The sequence below is a fragment of the Thunnus maccoyii genome, chromosome 16, assembly GCF_910596095.1.
Source record: "Thunnus maccoyii chromosome 16, fThuMac1.1, whole genome shotgun sequence".
Classification (NCBI taxonomy): Eukaryota; Metazoa; Chordata; class Actinopteri; order Scombriformes; family Scombridae; genus Thunnus; species Thunnus maccoyii.
This window is the reverse complement of record NC_056548.1, coordinates 15,847,166-15,869,879: the sequence shown is the minus strand read 5'-3', so window position 1 is coordinate 15,869,879 and position 22,714 is coordinate 15,847,166. Positions and strand designations below refer to the sequence as shown.

General features: G+C 42.7%; 2 protein-coding genes across 5 annotated transcripts; one reads left to right on the top strand and one right to left on the bottom strand.

The window, feature by feature from the left end:
* Positions 1 to 895: 895 nt before the first annotated feature.
* Positions 896 to 16,291, bottom strand: rpap1 (RNA polymerase II associated protein 1). 2 transcript variants are annotated; one of them, XM_042388273.1, is made up of 27 exons: positions 15,974 to 16,291; positions 14,681 to 14,884; positions 14,367 to 14,515; positions 13,728 to 13,820; positions 13,322 to 13,487; positions 12,951 to 13,115; positions 12,568 to 12,789; positions 11,593 to 11,708; positions 11,352 to 11,450; positions 10,821 to 10,922; positions 10,560 to 10,727; positions 7,776 to 7,952; positions 7,498 to 7,632; positions 7,232 to 7,402; positions 6,705 to 6,862; positions 6,378 to 6,548; positions 6,078 to 6,276; positions 5,573 to 5,682; positions 5,260 to 5,455; positions 5,000 to 5,146; positions 4,484 to 4,626; positions 3,855 to 4,287; positions 3,487 to 3,605; positions 3,167 to 3,398; positions 2,828 to 3,004; positions 2,101 to 2,157; positions 896 to 1,687 (listed from the first exon to the last, which is right to left on the bottom strand). In XM_042388273.1, the coding sequence occupies exons 2-27, from the start codon at positions 14,880 to 14,882 to the stop codon at positions 1,538 to 1,540; spliced, it is 4,257 nt and encodes a 1,418-aa protein (XP_042244207.1). In that variant the 5' UTR covers positions 14,883 to 14,884; positions 15,974 to 16,291; the 3' UTR covers positions 896 to 1,537. The 2 variants fall into 2 exon arrangements, with proteins under 2 accessions (XP_042244207.1, XP_042244208.1); XM_042388274.1 differs by lacking the exon at positions 15,974 to 16,291 and adding an exon at positions 15,665 to 15,944.
* A 50-nt stretch (positions 16,292 to 16,341) lies between these two features.
* Positions 16,342 to 22,358, top strand: LOC121880770 (transmembrane protein 151B). 3 transcript variants are annotated; one of them, XM_042388277.1, is made up of 3 exons: positions 16,342 to 16,652; positions 16,853 to 17,250; positions 20,018 to 22,358. In XM_042388277.1, the coding sequence occupies exons 2-3, from the start codon at positions 17,122 to 17,124 to the stop codon at positions 21,647 to 21,649; spliced, it is 1,761 nt and encodes a 586-aa protein (XP_042244211.1). In that variant the 5' UTR covers positions 16,342 to 16,652; positions 16,853 to 17,121; the 3' UTR covers positions 21,650 to 22,358. The 3 variants fall into 3 exon arrangements, with proteins under 3 accessions (XP_042244211.1, XP_042244209.1, XP_042244210.1); XM_042388275.1 differs by having other exon boundaries at positions 16,342 to 16,743; XM_042388276.1 differs by having other exon boundaries at positions 16,342 to 16,763.
* Positions 22,359 to 22,714: the final 356 nt, after the last annotated feature.

Sequence of the window (22,714 nt, the reverse complement as noted above, 5' to 3'; positions counted from 1 at the left end):
TGCCACGATTGGCTCAAAACTATGAAAAAAAAGATGATGATGTCACAAATCACGCTCATAGATACACACGTTAAACTCAGATTTTCGGTAAACACTGAGAAACTTTCCCCCTTCATCATGTGAATGTGAAACCAGCCTTCTAGCGTCAAACTCTGCAAATACGTCCTTCAACACAGTGAAGCTCAAACATTAAAATGAAGTAACAAGAAGCGATACACATTTTTGAGTGGAGGACGGTTTTAAAATCACCAAAACCTGACTCATAAATGTGCCTAATGTGCCTGTACTGTAAACATTATAATGCACAAGTAACGCAAAAGCTATATTCACTCCCTCGAGTTATTTGTAAAAATAGCCATGATGTTTGGTATGTGCAATGGGGTATGTGAAAATGTGTTATTGTTAAGCAGTTGGACTAATTTCATTCCCACAACTTATCAAACTTGGCACAAGCAGGGAATGTTCAAACACATGCACCGAAAATACTACCTACTGGTCCCTTATGGGCATTTTCCAAATCTGATCACTGGCAACACTTAAGCTAGCTTCAATGGAAAAGTAATAGGGTCTTTGTTGGAAAAGGACGTCAGAGTGAGTGTTATTGATCAGTGACAATATGCAGTAACAATGCATTCTGCTTGTCTCGATAGTTCCCAAGAGACACAGTCTGGATGAGTTGTTTGCTGGGTTTTTAATCCAATCTTTAATTATTTAAACACTTGAGAACAACATTCTTCTTTCAATTGTAATCAAAATGTGTGTGTGTGTTCAGGGTTAGTGATGTCTCAATCAGAACTTGCCCTACAAGCTCAATTTAAGCATTGTTGTTGTCTATTGTTGCAGTGCTGAGCCTTACAAGAGTGATAACGGTATAGAAAAGTTAACATTACACATATTTAGAATCATGTTTTATTCACAAAGAAAAAGACAATTTCAGGCACTTATAAAGTAGGACATTTGTCATTACTCTGAGATGCCAAGAATCATCCTGGGCTGTTTTTCAAGCACAGCAGACACAGTAACTGTGGCAAAAGAAGCTGGAGTCACAAGGAAGAACATTTAATTCCTCCCATTTCCTTTGAGGGAATCCATGCTCCTCTGAAACTGCACTTTTTAGTATTTGTATTTAACCTTTGGTTGTGTTGCAGTTCAGACATGTTCAAGTATCCTTAGAAAACCAACAAAAAAAAATAGATTAAAGAAGCTTTCATATCATTTCCAGTGAAAGTCCTGTATTATTAAGTGCTAAAAATAATTTGAAAATGCTTCATCATCCAAGAATTTGACTGGCTATCGACCTCAAGTTGGGTCTCCGCTAAGAAAAAGAGGCCACAGAAAATGTTCTTGTTACCATGTTGCCTCCTTGTCCATCTTGATGAGCCGCCTCTTAGCAGTTGGAATAAATGTCTTTGTCTCCCACCTCCGACCTTTCTTTCCCAGCATCCTCTCCTCGAGCTCTCAGTCTTATACTGTCATTCCTACTGCATCTTCTGTTTTTGGCTCACTACCTTTATTTTTTTTCCACTCCCTGTTCCCCTCAGTCTCCTTTATCATCGCTGCTGTCCTGCAGTCCCACAATGCTTTCCAAACGCTTTGCTCTAATGGGAGGCAACTGTTCGTACATGTCGAAGCCGACGTCTGAGCGTGGTTGGGGCAGGCGGAAAAGTAGCAAGTGGTTCTTTAACACCTGGATATGAGGAGAAGAGAGTTAGGAAGAGGTGATAAAGACAGAGAGAAACTGAAAACATAAAAACAAGACAAACAAAAACTTTGAGATGTAAAACTTATAAAAAAGAGAATAAAGATGAAAGTATCATGACACATAATTAAGCCTGAGACATAAAAACAAAAGAAGATTTAAAACCATAACCATAAATGGTAAGAAAAAACAGTCCCAGCAGGATAACAGCGACTTGGCCGGTGGTCAATAAGATGAATAACAGCAAGAAACAGATTGGTTTGTCACAGGAATGAGGACAGATTGTGGAGAAAACATCATCAGAGAGTAACGTGAGCAGCGAGGGAAGCATTGAGTACAATGAATAAACAACTCGCAGTGTGTAAACATCAGAAGAAGAAAAAAACGAGGGAGAGGAGTACCTCATCAGTCAGGTAGTAGATTTTCCTCAGCATACCATGTCGAGCTGCTTCAACCTCCTGTAAGGACCAGGGGATTAAAGATCAAAAGCCTCATTGATGTACTTCAGTTTATGTCTCTGTATTTACTAAAAGTCCACCTGCATGTATGTATGTTTTCGGCTTCACTGCTCTAAAATAATGTCTTTGTGAATGGAGTAAATAAGTTTGAGTTGGCAAATGTGTTTCTTATTCTGGGACATTAATCCCAAAATCCTCACAGTTAAATAAAAATCACATACCATGACTTGAAGGAGCTGCTCTGAGGCTGCTCCATTGACAGTTAATCAATAACATGAGGACTGGTTTTGTGGACTGGTAAGATCTTCAAGATATTGCATTCAATGAGCTCATATTTGACACAGAAAATGTGCATAAAACCACTGACGGCTTCCCACAAATCCAGCCTCCCAGTCGGTACAGCTGCAGCACCTTCTAGATTTGCTAAATCATCACATATGTGTCTGTTTCACTGTGGCTGATTAAAGAAACCCACAAAGCACAAGCCTAACATAATAAGATCATTCAGAGAAAGCAGGGCAAGAGACAGTATTGGATTCCCTGTTTGTAGCCTTTGGAGAAGCTGTTTTTCATATGATATACAAATATAAAACATTTCCATCTGTTCTAAGGTATGTTTTCCATTCAATGCTTCACACAAATACTACATGTTTGCAGTGGAGTGCCTTACCTGTGCTGCAGCATCCTGAGAGAAGATGAAAGAGTTGACGTGAGACAGGACAACCACGTACAAGACAGGACACCAACAAGGCTTCAGGGTGCCTGTTACCAGAGAGCGGAAGTAGAGACGCAGGAGAGGGAGGGAGTCTTCAGGCGGAGAGGTGAACCGCTCGATAGGGATGGAGAGCTTTGGATGAAGAAACAAAGAGATGATGAAAATATAAAATAAAATCATGTGTTATATAATCATAGAATATGTGTGCTATGAAAAGAGACAGACAGCAACTGTGACTCCAAAAGACATTTTTTTATAGTTGAAAATAAAAAGTAGTAACATCCTCTTGAATACCTGTTCCAGAGTGACCCCCAAAGACCTCAGCATCCCTACATGCTCTCCAAACACAGCCAGCCTCAAGGTAGCGCTGTACCTCCTCTGCAGGGGCAAGAGGACCCAGCATCCAAACAGCCGGTCTCCAAAGGACACGGCTTCATACTGAGCCAAAAGAGCAGAATACAAATCCTGGAAGGAAGCTAGACCTGGAGGAGGGACATTCAGGTCCAGGGAGTCCAGCCTGGATCGCCTGTGTACAGAAGAGCTTTTGTTTATCATCAGGAGCTTAGCCGCCTTTCTTTGTGCTATAAAAAGATATTCAACATGTTTTATCAAACCTGGTCAGCAGTCTGAACAGACCCCAGGCCAGTTTCTGAACTGGTCTCTCCAGGAACAAGTCACTGGAACACAGGAACACACAGGACAGGTGGGCGAGCTTGGCAACGGGGAGGATCACCTACATGACAAAATGCTCTTTATGTTAGTTACAGAAACAGATATGATGTAGACTAGAAGGCAACCAGTATTAATGATTAGTGTTTATTTACCAAAGTTATATCGTTATTATTATTCACCCATAAATAAACCTCAATCCAGTATCAATTTAGCTCTAATATCTATATTTAAAACTTAAATCAAGTTTAACTTGAGAGGGAGAGGCTGAAAGGCAGATATTTTAAAAATCAGAATTAATTTTGGTTTGTACCTTCAGAGCTTCCTCCCTCCAGACCTCCAGCAGCAGCAGCCACTGCAGACAGTGGGTCACCGTCCTCAGAGCCCCCTGAGGGAGATCCTCCACCGCCAGCCCGCCCCCGTCAGACACTCCCGTTTGCTCGTACAGGCTGACGAGCGGGAGGAAAGGCCAATCAGACGGCAGGGTGGGACCGGTGAGCTCCGGGAGGAGATGGGAGTTGATCCACGGGTTGCGGCTGAGGAGAGCGTCTTGGGACACCAGCACTGATGACTCCAGATGGGCCAGGTGAGTGAGGAAGCAGCCCCGGATAGACGGCAGCTGGGCGCAGGCTTCTCTCAGGAGAGCTCCTACAGTCTGGAGGGAAGGAGAGGCGTGATGGTGCGTCTCCTCGTGGAGCTTCAGCTCCCCCAGCTCGACAGCCTCGGGCCCTCCGCTGTGGCCCTCTCTGGAAGATAAAGAGACATAAACTGCTGTAATAATGTAGAACATCACTTTTGATGAAAATGGCTCGCCTGCTATTTTTAAATTCAACATTGAATATAAGAACATAGACATTTTAGGCTCTTTTGGTTGATTATTTTCTTCTTGCAATTTGGAAAACTTCATGCATGTACTTAATGCCAAGTTAAAGCTAAACTCACGATATAAAGTCTTTGCTGAAGATGATGGTGGAAAGCAGTTCATGCGCCAGGTATTCACTGCCTGGTAGTAACCATGGCAGCAGAACCAGCGCCACCTGGTGGTACAGCGATGCATGCTTTGCAACTTCACGCTCAATGGGAACCTGAGAAAAGTCAGAACAGGATGGAGGAGAAAGAACACAGCAGAAATGAGGTTTGTGAGGTGAGAAAACACAGATTCAGGATGAAACATGTCCAGGACCCAAGTATGAGGATAAAGAAAAATCTGTTTATTCCAACATTAAAGATGAGATTACACACAGACCATCCAAAGATCAGATAGAAAGGAAGTCACGCTGGCCTGTACCTTCTCATGATCTCTTTTTGGACAAGACTTTAAATGATATAAAATGAGTGATTTAGCATTTACTACAGACATGCAGAGTGTATGAGCTTGGAGCAGAACATCTCACAAGGTAATGAGTAACAAGTAACTTCAAAAAAAAATATTTAGGGTGTTTTGGAGTTTGATCTTACCAGTCTATGTGCCAGCCGCAGCAGCAGGTAGAGAAGGTGGTGCTCATGACGGAGAAGCCAGGCCCTGGTGTGAGACAGGGTGGGCCTGGCCTGACTGCAGCTCCGCAGGTAACCAATCACAGGTTCAGACAGGAGGAGACCAGTGAACTAGATAGTGAGAGATAGTGAGGGGACGGCTGAGATAAATATACAGGATTTTCTATATGCTACCACAAGGTGGCAGCAAAATCTATGTTTGTCCTAGCATGATAAAGACTTACCTTGCAGCTGAGTCCTTTGTGGATGCCTGTGATTGTTTCCAGGAGGAGGCCCAGGCCTGTGAGAAGAGGGAAGGGGGAGCTGGGAACAACCAGTCCCGGACGGTCCCTCCATCCTGGGCAGGCCAAACTGGGGAGGCTAGGAATGCTTTCTGGCCCCAGATGACGAGATTGGGCATTACATACCACTGAGGAAGACCTGGTGTAACACAAAAGTAGCGATGAAAGAGTTAAGAAAAATTGGTATTATGTGACAATATAACAGAGTAATAAGAACTAAAATGACTACAGTGACTTCTTAGTAAATGAAACATACTTGAGGTTCTTTATCAAGTCTTGAACAGCATTGTGGGACAGCAGTGGGAAGAGAACCTCAGACGTCAGCAGCTCTAGTTCCTGAAGGGTTTCCACTGGCTTGAAACAGTTCTGAGGAAGAGAGACACATGATTGTAAATATTTGGTATTTTCCATGTTACACTTCAATTGAAGTGTACTCAGAGCTAGTATATGATGAGACTTAGAAGCTTTTCTTCATCAACAATCTGCTTGATTTAATATATATTGTTCGTGGATTTGTAGTTTTGTAAATTTTAGTAGTTAAATTATGCCGGTGTGGCCAGATTTCCAAAAAATTTAAGCATCTTCTTTCTTGGTATTTGTTTGTTTTTTAGTCTTATGAATTTGCAATGAAAAGAATCACTTATATTTGCTAACTTCTTATGTTAATTTACATGACTTTCCAGTGGCAATGAACAACCAACATTTGGTGCTACCACTTACATTTCCCTGCAAGGTAATGAGTACAAGGTAGGAAGACGTACTTGTCTGGAGAGCTGATAGTAGTAAGCTTCTAGGTAAAGGAGATAAGCTGGTATCAGAGTCAGGCTGCTGTTTTTCTGAACTGGATTATCAAGGCTCTTAACAAAGCCCTTAAAATGCCCCAACAGAGTTGCCTGCAACCCTGTGACATGACCCCATGACACTGGAGGAGGAGGAGGAGGACACTCATCTCCCTGAGAGCTGAAAAAAAAGAGAGAAAGGAACATGAGAAGGAAAATAGTTTGGTCGATTAAAGATTCTGTTAATGAATAATTTCATCAGTCTATGTAGGTCCTCTGTACCTGACCATGCCAGCCTGTAGTTCCTGGTGGCAGCCGGCGGTGTGTGTAACCTGCGTGAGCAGGGAGAGCAGGGCCAAGACCCGCTGCAGCTGCAGAGGCAGCAGAGGATCTGAGGGGGCCAGCACTCGGTGAACAGACTGCAACGCCTTCACTAAGGCTGGATACAGGTCTCTGGGGAATAAAAATGACGGTACAGCAATCAAAAACAAGCACTGTAAGGGAGGAACTGAGGTGAAAATTAAGCATATATTAAGCCTTGTGAGTTTCTTTTATTGTTTTTCTGCCCCTAACGGTCAAAATGCTTAATAAAGCTTTAAAGTAACATACATGTATAATTTGCAGGCCTGTCCGTAGCCAGCAGCTAAAGCCAACAGCCTGTAGGCCTCAGTAGTGATCCTGAGGGCCTCACTCGGCTCCAGCAGCAGCTCACTGGGCTCAGCACTCAGCAGACAAGACAGACGCTCCCTCACTCCCAGAGAGTTTAACTGGGGGAGAAAAGAGTAAGAAATACTATTGATGTTAACACACATAGGAATGATGGAATAATTGGAATGACTCTTTAAAACTACATCTAATATAGCACTTGTCATAAAGATTTTTTTCGAAAGAGGATGGTTAGATGACTTGACTCTTAATTTTATGTCTTACAGACAAATAATAAATCCCAAAAGTTTGTTATTGATAATATGCATGCCAGTTGGCTTGAAGAATAACATAAAGAATAATGATAATCTCTCGGTCACTAAGTAGCACCTTGTCAAATCTAACATGCTGCTTTAAGGCTGTTCTCATTCATACTGCAGGATGAAACAAACACCTTGCACTGAACCTGACAGATTCCACATGGCACTTACCAGTCTGGCACAGGCATGTCTCCCTGAGGTGGCCAAAACTCTTAAGAGCTTCATGGTGCTGGCTAGTGGGAGTCCATAAACAGACTGAGGAAGGGGAAAAGACGGCGCTGTCCAGGAAGTGGGAAGGAACTCTGACATCACCGTTTCCATCAGGCGAGGACAGTCCAACACCTGAAAGGATAAAATATAACAAATGAAATTTGAAGAAAAATATAGACAGTGTTAATTAAATTTGTGACTGGTATTGTAGCTGTTACTGTTGTTACCCGAGTGGCAGATGAGGAGGAGTGTCTAGCAATACGGGTCAGGACCTCCAGGACATCCTGTACCACCCGGGGAGAGGGCCGGACCACCTCAAGGATGTAACGAAGTCTGGGGAGCAGTTTCATCTTTAGCAGACCCTGAAACAGACACGACTCCTTTATTAGATTTACAAAATACATAATAAATCAGAAAAGTTAAGGCAAACAAGTAAAAAGATAAAAAGGAAAAATGACTTTCTGTCTAGCTTTTCTAGAGTAAACATTATTGTTGGGTTTTTTACCTTGACGACATCCTGCCTGGCCACATCATGATCACTCTTCCTCTCTTCCTTCTCCTTGGCTGTCACCTTCATAATTTCATCCAGCCCTTCATCATCCTCCTCCTCCTCCTGGGCAGACGGCAGCAGAGGGAAGGAAGCCAGGCCGCGAAACCAGGAGAAGGTGCAGTCCAAACATTCCTGAGAAGGGAACAAATCTTTTGAATCTGAAGGACTAGATATTGGATTGAGGTGATGGAAAGCTACTGTTTATTCAATCTTCTATCAATTAGGTGTTTAATTAGGGCCTGAGCCCCAAAAGGGCTGTATTTTGTGTGTTTGTTTCTTTCTTCTTCTTCTTCTTCTTCTTTCTTTATTGTTACGCCACTTCAACCCTTAATTTGGCACACATATCAGGTCTGGTGAAAAATTTGATGAAATGTAAAAATTATCCCCCAAAGTGCCAAAATGTGCTCTATAGCGCCACCTATGTATCTAATATGGCTGCCACGGCCCGTAGGAATGTCGTAGAGAGATCGAACCAAAACTCAATTATTCGTCTCATCAAGACCTACAAATCATATGCTGACACCCCTGACCTAAATCCAACAGGAAGTCCGCAATATGCCCATCAAAGTATGACTTTGCACCAATTTTGGACCCTCAAGAAACTTTATCTCCTCCTAGGGCGTTAATGGTATCTGCTTCAAACTTGAATACATGACTTATGACACTATGCTGAACAACAGTTATTAAAAACTTTGTAATAACTTGAACGGTTTAGATATAATAAGCCCTGAAAGTTGTAGTGCCACATCACACTTTACAATGTAAACCAATAGGGAGACAATCTCTAGGCATGGACTTTGTGTCAAACAAATGGTTCTGATGTCTAAACTCTAAGTCTGACCACTTTGAAACCTGTATCAATGGATTAGCGACGAAATTTCCTTTAGGGGCCCTTTGGGGCCCCTTTGGGGATCAGGCCCTAAAAATGTGATTTTTAATGTAGGATTTGGCCAAAGTCATGAGATTTATGAGGATGTTTCACAAGAAGAGTGACATTCTCCTCTCCAACTGAGAGGGAGAGAGAGAGAATGGGAGGGGTGGATGGATAAAGTAAGACCTGTCAGCCCAGGTCTGAAAACATCTACATGCCTGTGACAGAAGGCCTTGGACTGCGCCACACTCCAGTTACTTAGTGTTTCTACACATCTGACAGCAATGTTCAATTCTTACTTTTTTTTCAAGGAGTACATGTGCTCCTAAATTAAAAAAATTAGGAGCACACATATAACTTTAGGAGCACACTGAAAAATGTTCAAGTAACAGTTTCTTAAAGAAAACAATTCATTACATACATATTTAAACTCTTTGTGTGTGTGTGTGTAAATCACAATTTATGTTGTTTTTTCTCGATTTTGGCAAAATTATCTTGTTCAATATTGAGATCACCATTATCTAACACAATTACTTTTTGACTTTTGAATTTTTGCCAGTTGCCGATGTTCATATATGCACATATTTTTTCCCACTTGGCTGAGGAGACTATTACACATGCAATCATATATTGTACTAATGAACAAGAAAGACTGTAGGCTATATGAGGGAAGAACTCAGGAAGACTGGAGTTCCGGAGCTCAGCATTAAAACTTTAATGGACCTGCCAAGACGGTGGAGCAGCAGTTTTGTTTTGTAGTTTATTAGACAGACAGGAATAATGTGTAGGATTTAATCATTGGTACACAGTCCGAAGTGGAGGGTGGCAGTAATGCACCTAATATGCTGGTTGCCAACCGCTGTTATAAACCAAAAAGAGGAGAGTAAAATATTTTTCCAAACAGAGGGGTACATCCTGTCAGCCGAGGGATTTCCTATCTGTGCAGCTGAACACAGCAGCTCCTCTACAGACTGCTTCACCCTGATGGTCCCGGTATTTCTTCCGCAGGTTTCACTTCACTCAGCTGGCCAACAGACCCGCTGGTTCTTCCCACTTTAACCTGAATAACAAACCGGGGCTCGGTGGTGTGGTTGGATCCAAACAGAGAGCTGGGTCTAGCTGAGAGGCTAGCGGAAGCTAACTGGTCGTGCGTCTTTATGGTTATGCTGCGGCCAATGCTCCGCTAGCCTCCCAGCTAAGGTTAGCTCCGGCTCTCCAGGTGGATCCAACCGGAGCACCGAGCCCCAGTTAGTTATTCAGGTTAAAAGGGAAGAAGCAGCGGGTCTGTTGGGCAGCTGAGTGAAGTGGAGCCTGCGGAGGAAACACCAGGACCATCGGTGTGAAATAGTCCGCGGACGAGCAGCTGTGTTCAGCTGCACAGATAGGGAACAGCTCGGCTGCCAGGATGTACAACTCTGTTTGGGGGGAAAAAAATCTTCTTCTTTTTGGAGGACAAAGGAAGTGATGTTTATCTCCATCTTGAACTGTCTGAAAACAGCCCGGGTCTGAAGACACCTACATGCCTGTCACAGAAGCCCTTCGATTGCGCCGCAGCCCAACGTGCGCAGAGGTGCGAGGACTTGTTCAACGCTGCTTGCAGTTTTAATTTAGTTTCTTATGACATTTTTTGTGTCAAATAGTCTTTGCTGTTAGTGAACACTTAAACTACGGGCCTTTTCTTTGTAATGGTCATCGTAACAATTATTTCTTTTATTTCTTGTAGTTAAAGGATAAATTAATTTGGTAGGTAACTTGGTAAAACTTGGTAGGAGCTACCCAGCAAAAGGAAATTACAACAATTGCTGAAAATTTGTGTGGACTGAGTTACATCCATTTGTAAATGAAAATTACTGAAAGAGTGGTCTTACTTCATCCTCTGCACACACTAGGAGTGCTTTGAGCGCATGCACAGCCACAGACATCACTCCCTCCACGCCATCGTCCAGCGCAAAGCGGAGCAGGAAGAGCAGGCCGGCGTCGAGCAGAGTGGACATCACGCTGCCTTTCAGAACTGGCAGGTATTCTCCGGCACGTGCCTAAGAGGGTAAGACATGCAGGCTGAGCATGAATGACAACAGAGTATGTGCCACTGAAGGTATCCGCATGACTGTGTGTGCATGTTTCTGTACCTTTGATAGGATGTTGGCTAGAGTGTTGAGTGCCAGACTCCTCTGCTGGAAGATCTGACTCCGAGACAGCAGGAAGAGCTCGTGCAGGGAGTAACCTGCCCGCTGGAGAGAGAGCCTCAATGTCAGAAATTAAAACAGAAGAAAAACCAAAAGAGCAGGAGCCAGTCTCAAAGAGCCAGATTAGCAGCCTAAAAAGCACAATTTGAGAAGACTCTGGCTTTTCAGTGTCATGGTGCCTCACTCTTTACTGTTTTACTGCGGTAAATAGAGGCACAATACTCTTTAAAGGCCAGTAACAATTCAATCAAGAGTTGGTTAATGCTGAGGCTGTCAGATCCAGTCTTTGTCTGCAACAATCCAATTACTATTTCGACTTTTTAATTAAATTTCCAAAACCAAATATGATTTAAACATAAATTTCTACTTGTTTCAACTTGTTTTAACTACAATAACATCATGAGTAACAGACTTTAAGGTATTGTTCTTTTTTAATGACACAAAAGCATTAAAAAAGACTTATTGCCTACTGACCTCAGGCTCCTCCCCATGGTGGTGCAGCCCCAGGTGGGTGGGCAGATCCTCAGTGGGGGGGATTAAAGTCCCATTAAAATCAAAACGAGCCTGCATAGCCTGTCAGAACACAAAACCACAAAATGTGTTGGCTCGGGTAAACAACTCAGGTTTAACTCAAGAGAACTAAACTAAATAGAGTGTCATATTTGAATAGAAATAAATCAAAGTAGTATCTGTCTTGTAAGGAATCACTCCTTACCTGCTTGGTTCTTTTGCTTCTGGGTGCAGGTAAGTCTCTCATCCACTCCAGCTTCTCTGGCTCCAGCTTATCCATGTGGACCCATTCCTTCTGAGGCTTCACTGGCAGATCCTTCTCTGAATTCACACACACACACAAACACACACACACAAGGGGCGAGAGCATGTTGAGAAACAATGTAGAATTGCTCAGATCACATAGTACAACTGTCATTTGTTGTAGCCACCACAAACAAAGCGACAAATCCAAAAAAACAACTTCTACACAGTGAAAACAATCCACAATTGCAGTCTTAACACAGTGGTTTTCTGTGAAAGGGAGGTACCGAAGAGGAGACAGTAAATCATCTTAGCCACAATAACAAAGTGACAAAAACAGCTTTGTTTATTCTGTTTTTTTTGGAAACTGTTTAACTGATGTGCAAGATCTGTCTTTATATGCACGATGCAATAATATGCAGTATACCATTAGCAACACTTTCATCAGGGCTGGGAGCTGTCTTTGAATGATCTGCAGTGACTTAATTGCAGAGAGTGGCTGCTTCTGGCTCTTCTACTAATCACACAAAGTGGAGCCAACGATTAGCTTTATGTTTGGATGTTAGCCATGCAGCAGAAACATCCCACATTAGTTATACAATTAGAGAATGGATGCTTAATAGAGTGGGGAGAGAAAGAGAAAGCAGAGAGAGGGAAGGAAAATGATCAGGTAACAGAGATAGGTCAGGAAAGGAGGGAGAGGAAGCTGGCAGACAGTCAGGTGTGCTGTTCTTTTTGACAAAGACTTTGACAAGCTCAGCAATGAGGTTACAATTTCACCAAGCCAAAAAAAGCAAGAAGTGGTATGAAATAATCATATAGCTTTGTCAGACATATAACTGAAGTGATGTAGATTCATTTATATCTCCAGCAGCAGAGATCAAAAGCAACCGACAAGGTAGAAGCTTTAAAAGGGTTTATTTTGAATCCATCATACCCGTCACAGCAGGTGGTGGTGACAGTTCCTCCTCTTCCTCCATCTCTACTTCTTGGGGTTTCTGAAACAGCACAGCAGCACTCGGGGAGTCTGACTCTGCGCTACGATTTTCGAGAGGAAAGTTTTCCTTGATGCTTTTGCCCTCGGGGTGTTTGGATGGGGAAGCAGAGGACGGGACGCTCTGGGTTTTACGAGATCTAACGAACTCCACCAGTCTAGGATCTGGGACGCAGAAATAATCATGTTATACACAGCAGTACCGACAAAATGAAAGAAAAAGTTTTTTATGTACTTCACTAGTCAAGATACAAACTCAATGCAGATCATGTCTTCGTTTCAACATACACTTATTAACTATCAGAGTGGACAACATCATTACCTACCGAGCTGAGATAAGAGTTTCTTCTGTTCCTCTAGTATCTCAGACTGAGACATCGCCTGGATCTTGGCCTGGTTCTCCCTGTGGATCCTCACGATGTCTCCTGAGCTACCTGGGCCCACAAGCCCCTGACCAGACACTAACCTTGGGCTTGAGACTGAAGTTGGCTCTGGAGAGTGGAGAGGAGTGAGTAGACAGAGAAAAGGGGACAGAAAAACACACATTTCCAGACATGTTTCACCACAGACTTTGTTGTCAAACATAGAGCAAAAGTGTAGGGTGATCTGGGCAAACAGACTGGTTATTAAGAAGCACAGCAACATCAGCATCAGTTATTCTGGCATTCAGAATAACACGATCAAGTACTTTACTTACGATCTGTATCCATACTGGTCTCAGGAGGAAGGTTCTGCTCTCTGGGTTCATTTTTCTGAGCAGCTGCAGGTGCACAGCGTAATGGTGTCTTTCCCTCCATTAGTCTCTGAGCTGCAATCTGACAAGCAAAGATGCTCTTCTTCCCACCAGCTGAGGGCGGCAGCACCTGGTTGAAAGAGGGATTGCTTAAAAATTAAGATGAATGTAAACCAGAATCATTTAACAGGGTTGACAGATGAACGGTGAAATATCACATATTTATAAGTACTTTTTAGATAATATGTATTTCTGTACATAGAAAGAAGCAATCTGTCTAAATAGTAAATTGCAATTTGGTTCCAAATTTAGTTTTTTATGCACTTAAACATTCAAAATTTCAGAGGAATAGTCATTAATGCCTTTTTACCTGACTGCTGGTTGCTGAGCGGTGCATTACTTTGGGGAAAGCCATGCCTGTAAATGCTGGTAGAGATATTGGAGTAGAGCTGGTATCTCTCTCCTTGAAAGAAAGAACAAATGTTACAGATCCATGAGTGGAAAAATTAAGAAAATAACAACTAAAACTGTGTATTGTGTAAAACTAAACGAGACACCAGCCAACTCTGAAGAACTGAGAAATCTGCAAGCCCTCCTATTTAGCATTTATAAGCAGAATATAAACATTTAATAAATGGTTTATAACACACTATAATGTAATTGTAAGCAGATATGTAAGCAGATAAGTGTTTATGAAAGTATTTGTCAAGAACTATAACTCTTCCCTTGGATGCTGACATATAGATAGATAATGAATGAAAATGTAGTAAAACACAGTTGTAATACTATAAAATATGTCTTCACAGGAGAAGTTAATTGTTGACAAATGATGTACATTAATTAACATTTTAAAAAAATGTCCTTATATCAGCTTACAAATAGATTATAAAGTGTTATAAAGTATGTGTTAAATGTTTATATATTTGTTATAAATGCTAAATAAAGTAAAGTGTTACCAGCTACATTATAACCTTGAGGAAAAGTAGGGGTTCGGTTTTATAACGCTTACAACAATCTTGGAGAGAACAGCACTGATGTGAGTGTCTTGTCTGTCCAGCCTTGCCTCAGCATCCTCATCCTCGAAGGTGACGCGGCTGGCTTTAAAGCGAGACTTCTTAGGAGGGGCTGGCGTCAGAGAAGGGAGTTGGTCTGGAAGATCTGGAGAAAATGTTACAGTTTTATATTAGATGTGGAGTTTCAGTATTTAATAATCTTACTGATATATGGCTCATTATGCTGTTAGAAGTCACATCTGAAAATGTCCCATGATAAACCCTGAAAATAAACCCAGAGAGGATGAGGAAAAACAAACATATATTTAACCTTCAATGGTGACCACATCCCTCTGACTTCCTCCATTCTCCCCGTTGTGGTCTTCTTCTCCTCCTCCTCCTCCTGCCTCGCCTCTCCTCTTGTCAGGTCGGCGGACAACGCTGGCAGCAGATGGAGCACCAGAGGTCAGAAACTTCTGCTGCTCTCTTAGGAGGTCTGCCTCCGAGTCAGTTGGCTTGGGACGTCGCAACATCCCTTCAAATGACACAGACAATGTTAAGACAAAGTCAATGATGTGTTTCCCCTTACTTTAACCTAAACTCAACCAGTCATCTCAAGTAATCTTAACCATAACCTAAGAGACAACACAGGACCATCACTGTTTGAATGAGAGGTGATGATGATTTAAAGGTGCAGTGTGTAGAATTTAGTGGCATTTAGGGGAACGGACTTGGCAGAAATGGAATATAATAATCATAAGTATGTTTTATTTAGAAAAATACTGGAAATATGAATCGTTTTATTTATGTTACATTGAAAAGAGCCCTTTATATCTACATAGGGAGCGGGTCCTCTTCCATGTAACTCACCAAGTTTCTAAAGTAGCCTAGAACGGACAAATAAACACTGGCTCTTGAGAGGGCCTTTTGTGTTTTTCGTGAGTTTCGTGGCAACCATAGGTTGTCCTATACACTTTGAAGGGAAGGGGAGGGGACGGGGAGAGGTATTCAGCTGGTTGCAATCTGCAACCTCACCCCATGATGCCACTAGATCCTACACACTGGTCCTTCAAGGGGCCCACAGCTGGAGGGGACCCAAAGAACAACAGCTACGCCCCTGATGACTTATAAAAGATGGGATCTGAATGAATTAAAACCCATTCAAGGAGTCCTCTGTTTCATTACTCTGTGTTTAGCTGATGGTTAGGTCTTGTAGATTGAATAGCATCCTCATTTAAGATTATATTGTGTAACTTATTCAACATCATGTCTCACCTGCCCACGACTAACGTTAGAGGCTAAAAACAATAATTACCGTCATCTAGGAGTGTAAGAAAGAACCGAGAAGCGACAAAGTAAAACTAATTAACCTAAATAAACTGTCTATACCTAGCTATCTTAAATATAGCTTTGTTGCTTTCACATGTCTTTAAGTTTACATCCAACACGCACCGGGAACGAATGTAACGTAACAGTTAGCTTAACGTTAGCTTGAAGCCCCAGACTTTCCTCTAATGTAGCTGCAATATTCAAAACATTAAAATCATTCTAATCACACATTGTATCACCACAGAGCAGCTTTTTAAAAATCGTTTTAAAATGGTTTGTAATAGCGCTGGCTAACCTTCAGTTAAGTGGCGGCTCAGTCTTGAATTTAGACAGGAAGTACGAACACCCGGACGATTTTTACTATGACACACCACACGCTACTTTCAAAATAAAAGCTCTGCCAATATAAAGATAGCGCGAGGCATGACGTCAGCGGCTCCTTCACCTTCCTCCCAAAATTTAGAGAGCCCGAGATGTTTGGCTGAGTTGATGTCAGAGCTTTTTTGCTTATTTGTGTCATTTGAATCTAGGAAACAGATAAGTACATGAAGGGTTTTCTACTTCCTCCTCCAACTGATCATACTGGACATTGCTTCAACATCTGGATGCTGCGGTGGTGTTTGTAAAAGATGATGAGTGGGTCTTATTAGGTGATTCTGCCTGCCTAAATAGTCATACATTCTGTCATTGTGTTTCTTCTCCCTGGAATCCCCTCAAGGACCCCTGGGGGTCCCAGGACCCCACCACTGCACTAAAGTACTGGTATATACATTTAAAAAAAAAAAAAAAGAAACAAACAAACAAAGCAGAACCACTGGTGCTTTTATTCTGAAGAACCAGGCTCGTCTCGGGCCGGAAGCTGTGAACTTGAAGCTTCCGGTCAATAGAACGTCGGATAACAACAACAGTTAGCAGTTAGCTGTTAGCAGTTAGCGTGGGGGTTAAACTGTAACCGGTCAGCGGCGCCGTTAAACGTGAGGATTTATTTACTGTGAGCGGGAAACCGGCGACTTCCGGCCGCCGTTTGAACAAATTAACAGCTCTCCGGTTCACGCACCGATGCTGGTGACGCGTCATTTGACATAGTAACTGTATAGTAATATTACTGAAATCCTATTAGTAACGCGTTATATTACGTAGTTACTGCTAACAATATTATATTACTGTTCCCCAGCACTGCCTGCCGCTGGCCACAGAGAACCGCTTTCACTGACTGCATCATGGTTAACCTCTGCTGCCTCTGCTGCGGTGAAATCCCTCAACCCCGCCCCCCTCTGTCCGCCCAGCCGGGACCACCGCGGGATCCCCGCTCCGTGCAGCAGCAGCCCGCTGGCTCCAGACCAGCTGCGGGGCTGAAAGGGGGAGCAAACGGAGGGAAACCTAGAACAGAGCAAGTTAATAAAGAGGAGTGATCTTTACAATCTGACATGCGAAAAGTGCAGGATGCTCTCCTCCGATCTGGACTCTGCGGAAGACACGGGAGCCAGCGCTCCCAATGATGCTGAGGGAGAGCAGCACGGGGAGGAAGAGGAGGAGGAGGGCTCACCGGCTGAGAGTGATGTCCAGGAGGAGGTAGGTATTATCAGACCCTCGGTTCGTTATCTCTACTAAAAGAGAAGAGATAAAAAATAAAAAAAATAAACTGTACAAACAGAAACTGGGAGTAGACATAATTCTGATGAATGAATGACTTGTAAAAAGGTTTTATATAAATATACAATGAAACCAATTGTGAGCCATAAACTCACTAGTGTAACATAAATATGGCCATAGTTTGCAAGTTTCCTATCCTCATTTTGTTATGTTCCTTTAAAATATAAAACGTGGAAACACTGCATTTAGATTTTTTTCCTAGTATGTCACTGGAAAAATAATCCTTCTTATCTTTTGACCTGCTCTCTGTAGTATCACAGTGCAAGTGCCTCCACCTGCAGCCAAAACACCATTTCTGCTCGCTGAAATGCCAGAATAATCCCTTTCATGTAGTGGCAGTAGAGTCCAGTGATGTGGAAAGCTACTCTCACTGACAAACATAAATTCAGCTCTGGAGAGAGTTGCATACAGAGTATAGAAATTCTGTCTCTGCACCAATTATTTTTCAAAACCCTGCCTTTGTTTCAAGTGATGACCAGTCATTTGAGTGTATGTGTGTGTGTGTGTGTGTGTGTGTGTGTGTGTGTGTGTGTGTGTGTGTGTCTTTGCTCTACCATGCTCTCTGTCTTTTCTGTCATGGAGTAATTACTCTGGGGAATTGGCTGTGTGCAGTCAGCCATGGACAGATAGTAAAATGACTTCAGATCCACTGTGCATGCAACTACTAAGTTCTGTTTTATAGCGTGGGATAGATTAAAGTACAAGTCTGCTCCGTGGATGTTTCACCAGATGAAGTATTTATAAAGGGATCTAAAGTGTAAACAAGACCAGAAATCTACAGCCATGCTATGTGAGACTCCACCTCTGCACAGTGCTACTTTGAGCTTAATGCTAACACATCTTCATTTAGCGTGATTACAAATCCTCCTGTGGGGAACCAGACTGTCTGAAATAAATGTCATAGTAATCCATCCAATAACTGTCAAGACATTTCACTCAAAACCACAAATGTCAACTTCATGGTGGCGCTAGAAGAAAAGTCAGGAAATCATCAAAGTCTCTAGGATGAATCCTCTGGGCATCGTGTATATCTGTACAAATTTCTGTCTCAATCCGTCCTGTAGTTGTTGAGATAATTCTGGACCGAAGTGGTGGATCGACTGACTTTCAGACCTCTAGGTGTGTTTTTTTTAGGTAAATTAGTAAAAATCTATGTATGGGCGATAACATCTGCAGTCAGGAGGCCTGGACTACAGAAAAGTCCGTCCTCTCTGGTACACAAGAAATGAAATCCCTGTTTGTTCCATAAATAACTGAGGTGGAACCAGCAAAGTGACATCCCCACCCCTGTGTCAGTGCAGTAATGGATGGCTGGTTGTCAGCATTAATCCTTTCACTCCATAAAACACAGGAGGTAGGCTGCAACAACAAAAAAACAGGATCTCATGGGGAGGAAGATCCAGACAAAAAATATCAGAAAGAACTACAAAGTGATTCTAAAGTCTCGATAATATTTAGGATTAAATTCATTTTTTAATGGATGAAACTCCTTAACTACTCAGAGATACATACCTTAAATAATATCCACTTCTGATTGAATCTCTTCATGTATAAAGCAGCACACACTGGCTTCTTCTTACTGTCAGTGTTACTGATGAAAGTGTTACTGGCTTTAGGCCAGTGTCTTTGCTGAATGGGATAATTTGACTTCTGGTCAGTATTGCAAATGTGAGCACTTTGTGTTTCTGTTTGTCTACCCTGAGCTAACCGCCCAGTACTCATCAGATAAGTGTAAAGAGAGAGATTTGTGTGTGTGCGTGTTTGCATGAAAGCTAAAGCGCCTGTATGCGCCTAAGTGTGTCATGTTTGGCTGCAACTAATTATTTCTGTCATCAATTAATGGCTCAATTATTTTTTTTGATTCTTCTATAAAAACATCATGAAATTGTGAAAAATAAAATGCCAGTTACAAGTTTCCAAAGCCTGGTGTGACAACTTCATATAGTTTGCTGGACCCAACAGTCCAAAACTAAAAGGTATTTAATTAAAAAAGCATATATATAATAGAAGATGCAGTAAATCTTCACACTTCAGAAGCTGAAATCAGAAAATGTTTGGCATTTTTCCCAGACAAATTACTTAAACAATTAATCACTTATCAAGATTGTTTAAAATGTATTTTTTGAGTCTACTATTTGATGAATTAATCAATAAATTCAGCAGGAGTGTCATGTTTTAACCTGTAGTGGCTGGTTATAGTGTTACAGTATAGCAAAGATAGCTCCAATATAAGTTCTATTGTTTGGACATTTATTACACAGATTTTAGTATCTAAGGATTAAAGATACACTTTGTGATATTAATGTGACAAGTTTACTAGCAAGTACATTTACCCCTGTGCAATATAAATTATATTAATTTCAGAGACAGATGTGTGAAAACACCTCAATAAAATATTTTGTCTGTCAGCTGCATTGACACACAGCCTCCGAGGGACACTACATGGTTTAATTGAATCCCACTGAGCTTTCTTTAGTTTGATTTACTTTGTGCTTACGCATGGAAAAGCTTGGCAATTTATAATGCAGCCACATTCATTTGCATTTCTGCTGCAAGTCATGATATCACCGCCATGTTTCAGGGGCTCATTGCTCTAAGTGCCTATTCCTCATTACTCTCTCTCTCTCTCTCTCTCTCTCTCTCTCTCTCTCTCTCTCTCTCTCTCTCTCTCTCTCTCTCTCTGCAGCAGCGTCCAGTGAAGCAGTCCCTGGGTGCTTGTGTCTGCCGTGAGTCCCATTGGCGCTGCCTGCTGCTCTCCCTGCTCATGTACAGCTGCCTGGGTGCGGTGGCCTGGTGTCAGCTGACCCGGGTCACGAAGATCAGTTTCAATTCCGCCCTCACCTCCTCCTTCACAGCCTCCTTCACCTCCTCCCTCCGGGGAGCCTCTGGGATGGGAGTTGGTGGACACTCAATGATCTACCACGACAGCCCCTGCTCTGACGGCTACATCTACATCCCTCTGGCCTTCCTGCTCATGCTCTACGTCTTGTACATGGTGGAGTGCTGGCACTGCCGAGCTCGCAGCGACCTGCAGTGCAAAGCAGATGTAGACAGCGTGTATGAGCGCGTGCTGCAGATGCGCCAGGCCCAGCCTTGCATATGGTGGAAGGCTATCAGCTACCATTTTGTTCGGCGGACGCGGCAAGTCACCCGGTACCGTAACGGGGACGCCTACACCACCACACAGGTGTACCACGAGAGGGTCAACACGCATGTGGCTGAGGGCGAGTTTGACTACAGCCACTGTGGGATGAAAGATGTATCTCGTGACCTCAGAGGATTGGAGGGACATCCAGCAACTCGCCTGCGCTTTACCAAGTGTTTCAGCTTCACCGAGGCCGGACCAGAAAACGATTACCTCAACCAGCGAGCCAGGTTCTTCTCTGAAATCGAGGGTTTGGATGATTACATGGAGGCCAGGGAGGGGATGCAGCTGAAGAATATGGACTTCAGGGAAAACCTGATAGCTTATGTACACCCAGACAGGATGCCTTGGTACACTTCACAGGTAGCCTTCTGGCTGGCAGCTCTCCTCATGCTGTCCTGGCCTCTGAGAGTGCTAATAGAGTACCGCACTGCATATGTTCACTACCGAATAGAGAAACTGTTTGGGTTAGAGTACAGCCACAGCAGCCCTTCTCCTCTTGATGAAAACAGGCCTGTTGGGAATAATACTGGCTGCATTATTCCAAGAGTAGACACACTAGACAGCACTGAAATGGAGTGGCACATACGCTGCAACCGCCAGGTGATTCCCAGCTACTCAGAGGCCATGCTGATAAACATGAGCACAGCAGACTCGAACTCTTTACACGACACCGAATACACCACATCCTCCAACTGCTTCCTGTTGGACAGCAGCCAAACGACTCAGAGTTACGGAGCTCTCCAGAGCCAGGACGACTGCGAGCAGTGCAGCGTGCTGAGCGGACAAGGGGACGGATGGGGAAGGAGGAGGACCATCACCAGCTCCAGCTGCTCCTCCATCTTCTCCTGTCGGGGAGCGCTGTTCCACTCCCACCTGTCCTCGGACACGTCTCGTTTCTCGCTCTGCCGCATGTACGGCTCCCACCGCACCGTGGCTCCGTGGAGGAGCCGCAGCAGCAACCTGACGGAGCCCTGCTGCGTGGACGAGCAGTGCTGTTGCTCAGACTCCAGTCAGCTGGCGCTCAGTGATAGTCCACCCACTTACAGGGATGCCCGGTTCTTCCCGGTTCTCATTGTGCATCGGTCTGACGGCTGTGGCAGCGAGGAGCGGAGGGAAGTGCGGCATTACTACATACGGAGAGGGTCGTCGTGTGTGGAGACGGCTCTGTGAAGGATAAACAGAGACTGATTGATTAGTTAAGAGAGATGAGAAATGAGACAATTAGTGATATAAGAGGGGGAATTGTGCTCTTTCAGGAAACACTTGAATATGAACTAAAAGAAACTTAAATACAGACTTTATATTTTTGATCTGTCACCAAAAGTTCAAAAAAGTCTTGCTGTTGTATCGCACATGTCCACACTACAGCTACAGGTGTGGGGCAAACAGTGTGTTGTGTCACACCTGGGCAGTGTCGTTCTCTGTCAGGAGTGTGTGTAACTACGGTAATAACTGTTAAATCTGATACCTGCCACTGATACACAAAACTGCACGATCTGAGCATCCCACTGTGTTTACCACCCATATTTTTCAGAAAAGTTTGATCATGGGAAACAAAACTTAACCACTTCTTACACTGACCTTATTTGTGTTAAGTATGTGTGTAGGAATACTTGCTGAAAATTGGCATATACATCCCTGTCAGAGGTATATGTAAGAATACTACAAAAAAAAGAAAAGTTGCATGTTATTACCAAAGGTATTGTCTTTTAGTTAATTAATAGACAGCAAGGTGAAGCCAAAGAGTATTTTTTTTGTTTCCAAAGAATTGTATTGAACATTATAAAGTATTTATTGATGAGAGATATGCTGAAGTGAATGTCAAACTGTAAGCAATAAAGGTCACTCTGAAGGATAACTTCATTCCGTTCAATTAATTTATGAATCAGTTTGATTTATGAAGAGCATGTTTTCAAAGTGGAAATGCATCAAAACAGTATTAGTATTGAGTGTTTTAAAAGTGTGTGTCAGAAGTTTAAAAAGAGCAAAAAAAAAAAGATGGAAAAGAGAGATCAGAGTAAGATTTTTCCTGTGATCAAGTTGATCTGAGGTGACGATGTCAGACATTCTCAGTCTCACAACTCACTGCTACCTCTGTTGTCCTCATGTATAAATATAAGGGAAGAAACACTGAGGATAGATTCAGAAATATCTTCACTGACATCCAATCACTTCAACTAACACCTTTTCCATTGTAGTAGGGTGGTACAAATAAAACATATGCACACAAAAGTT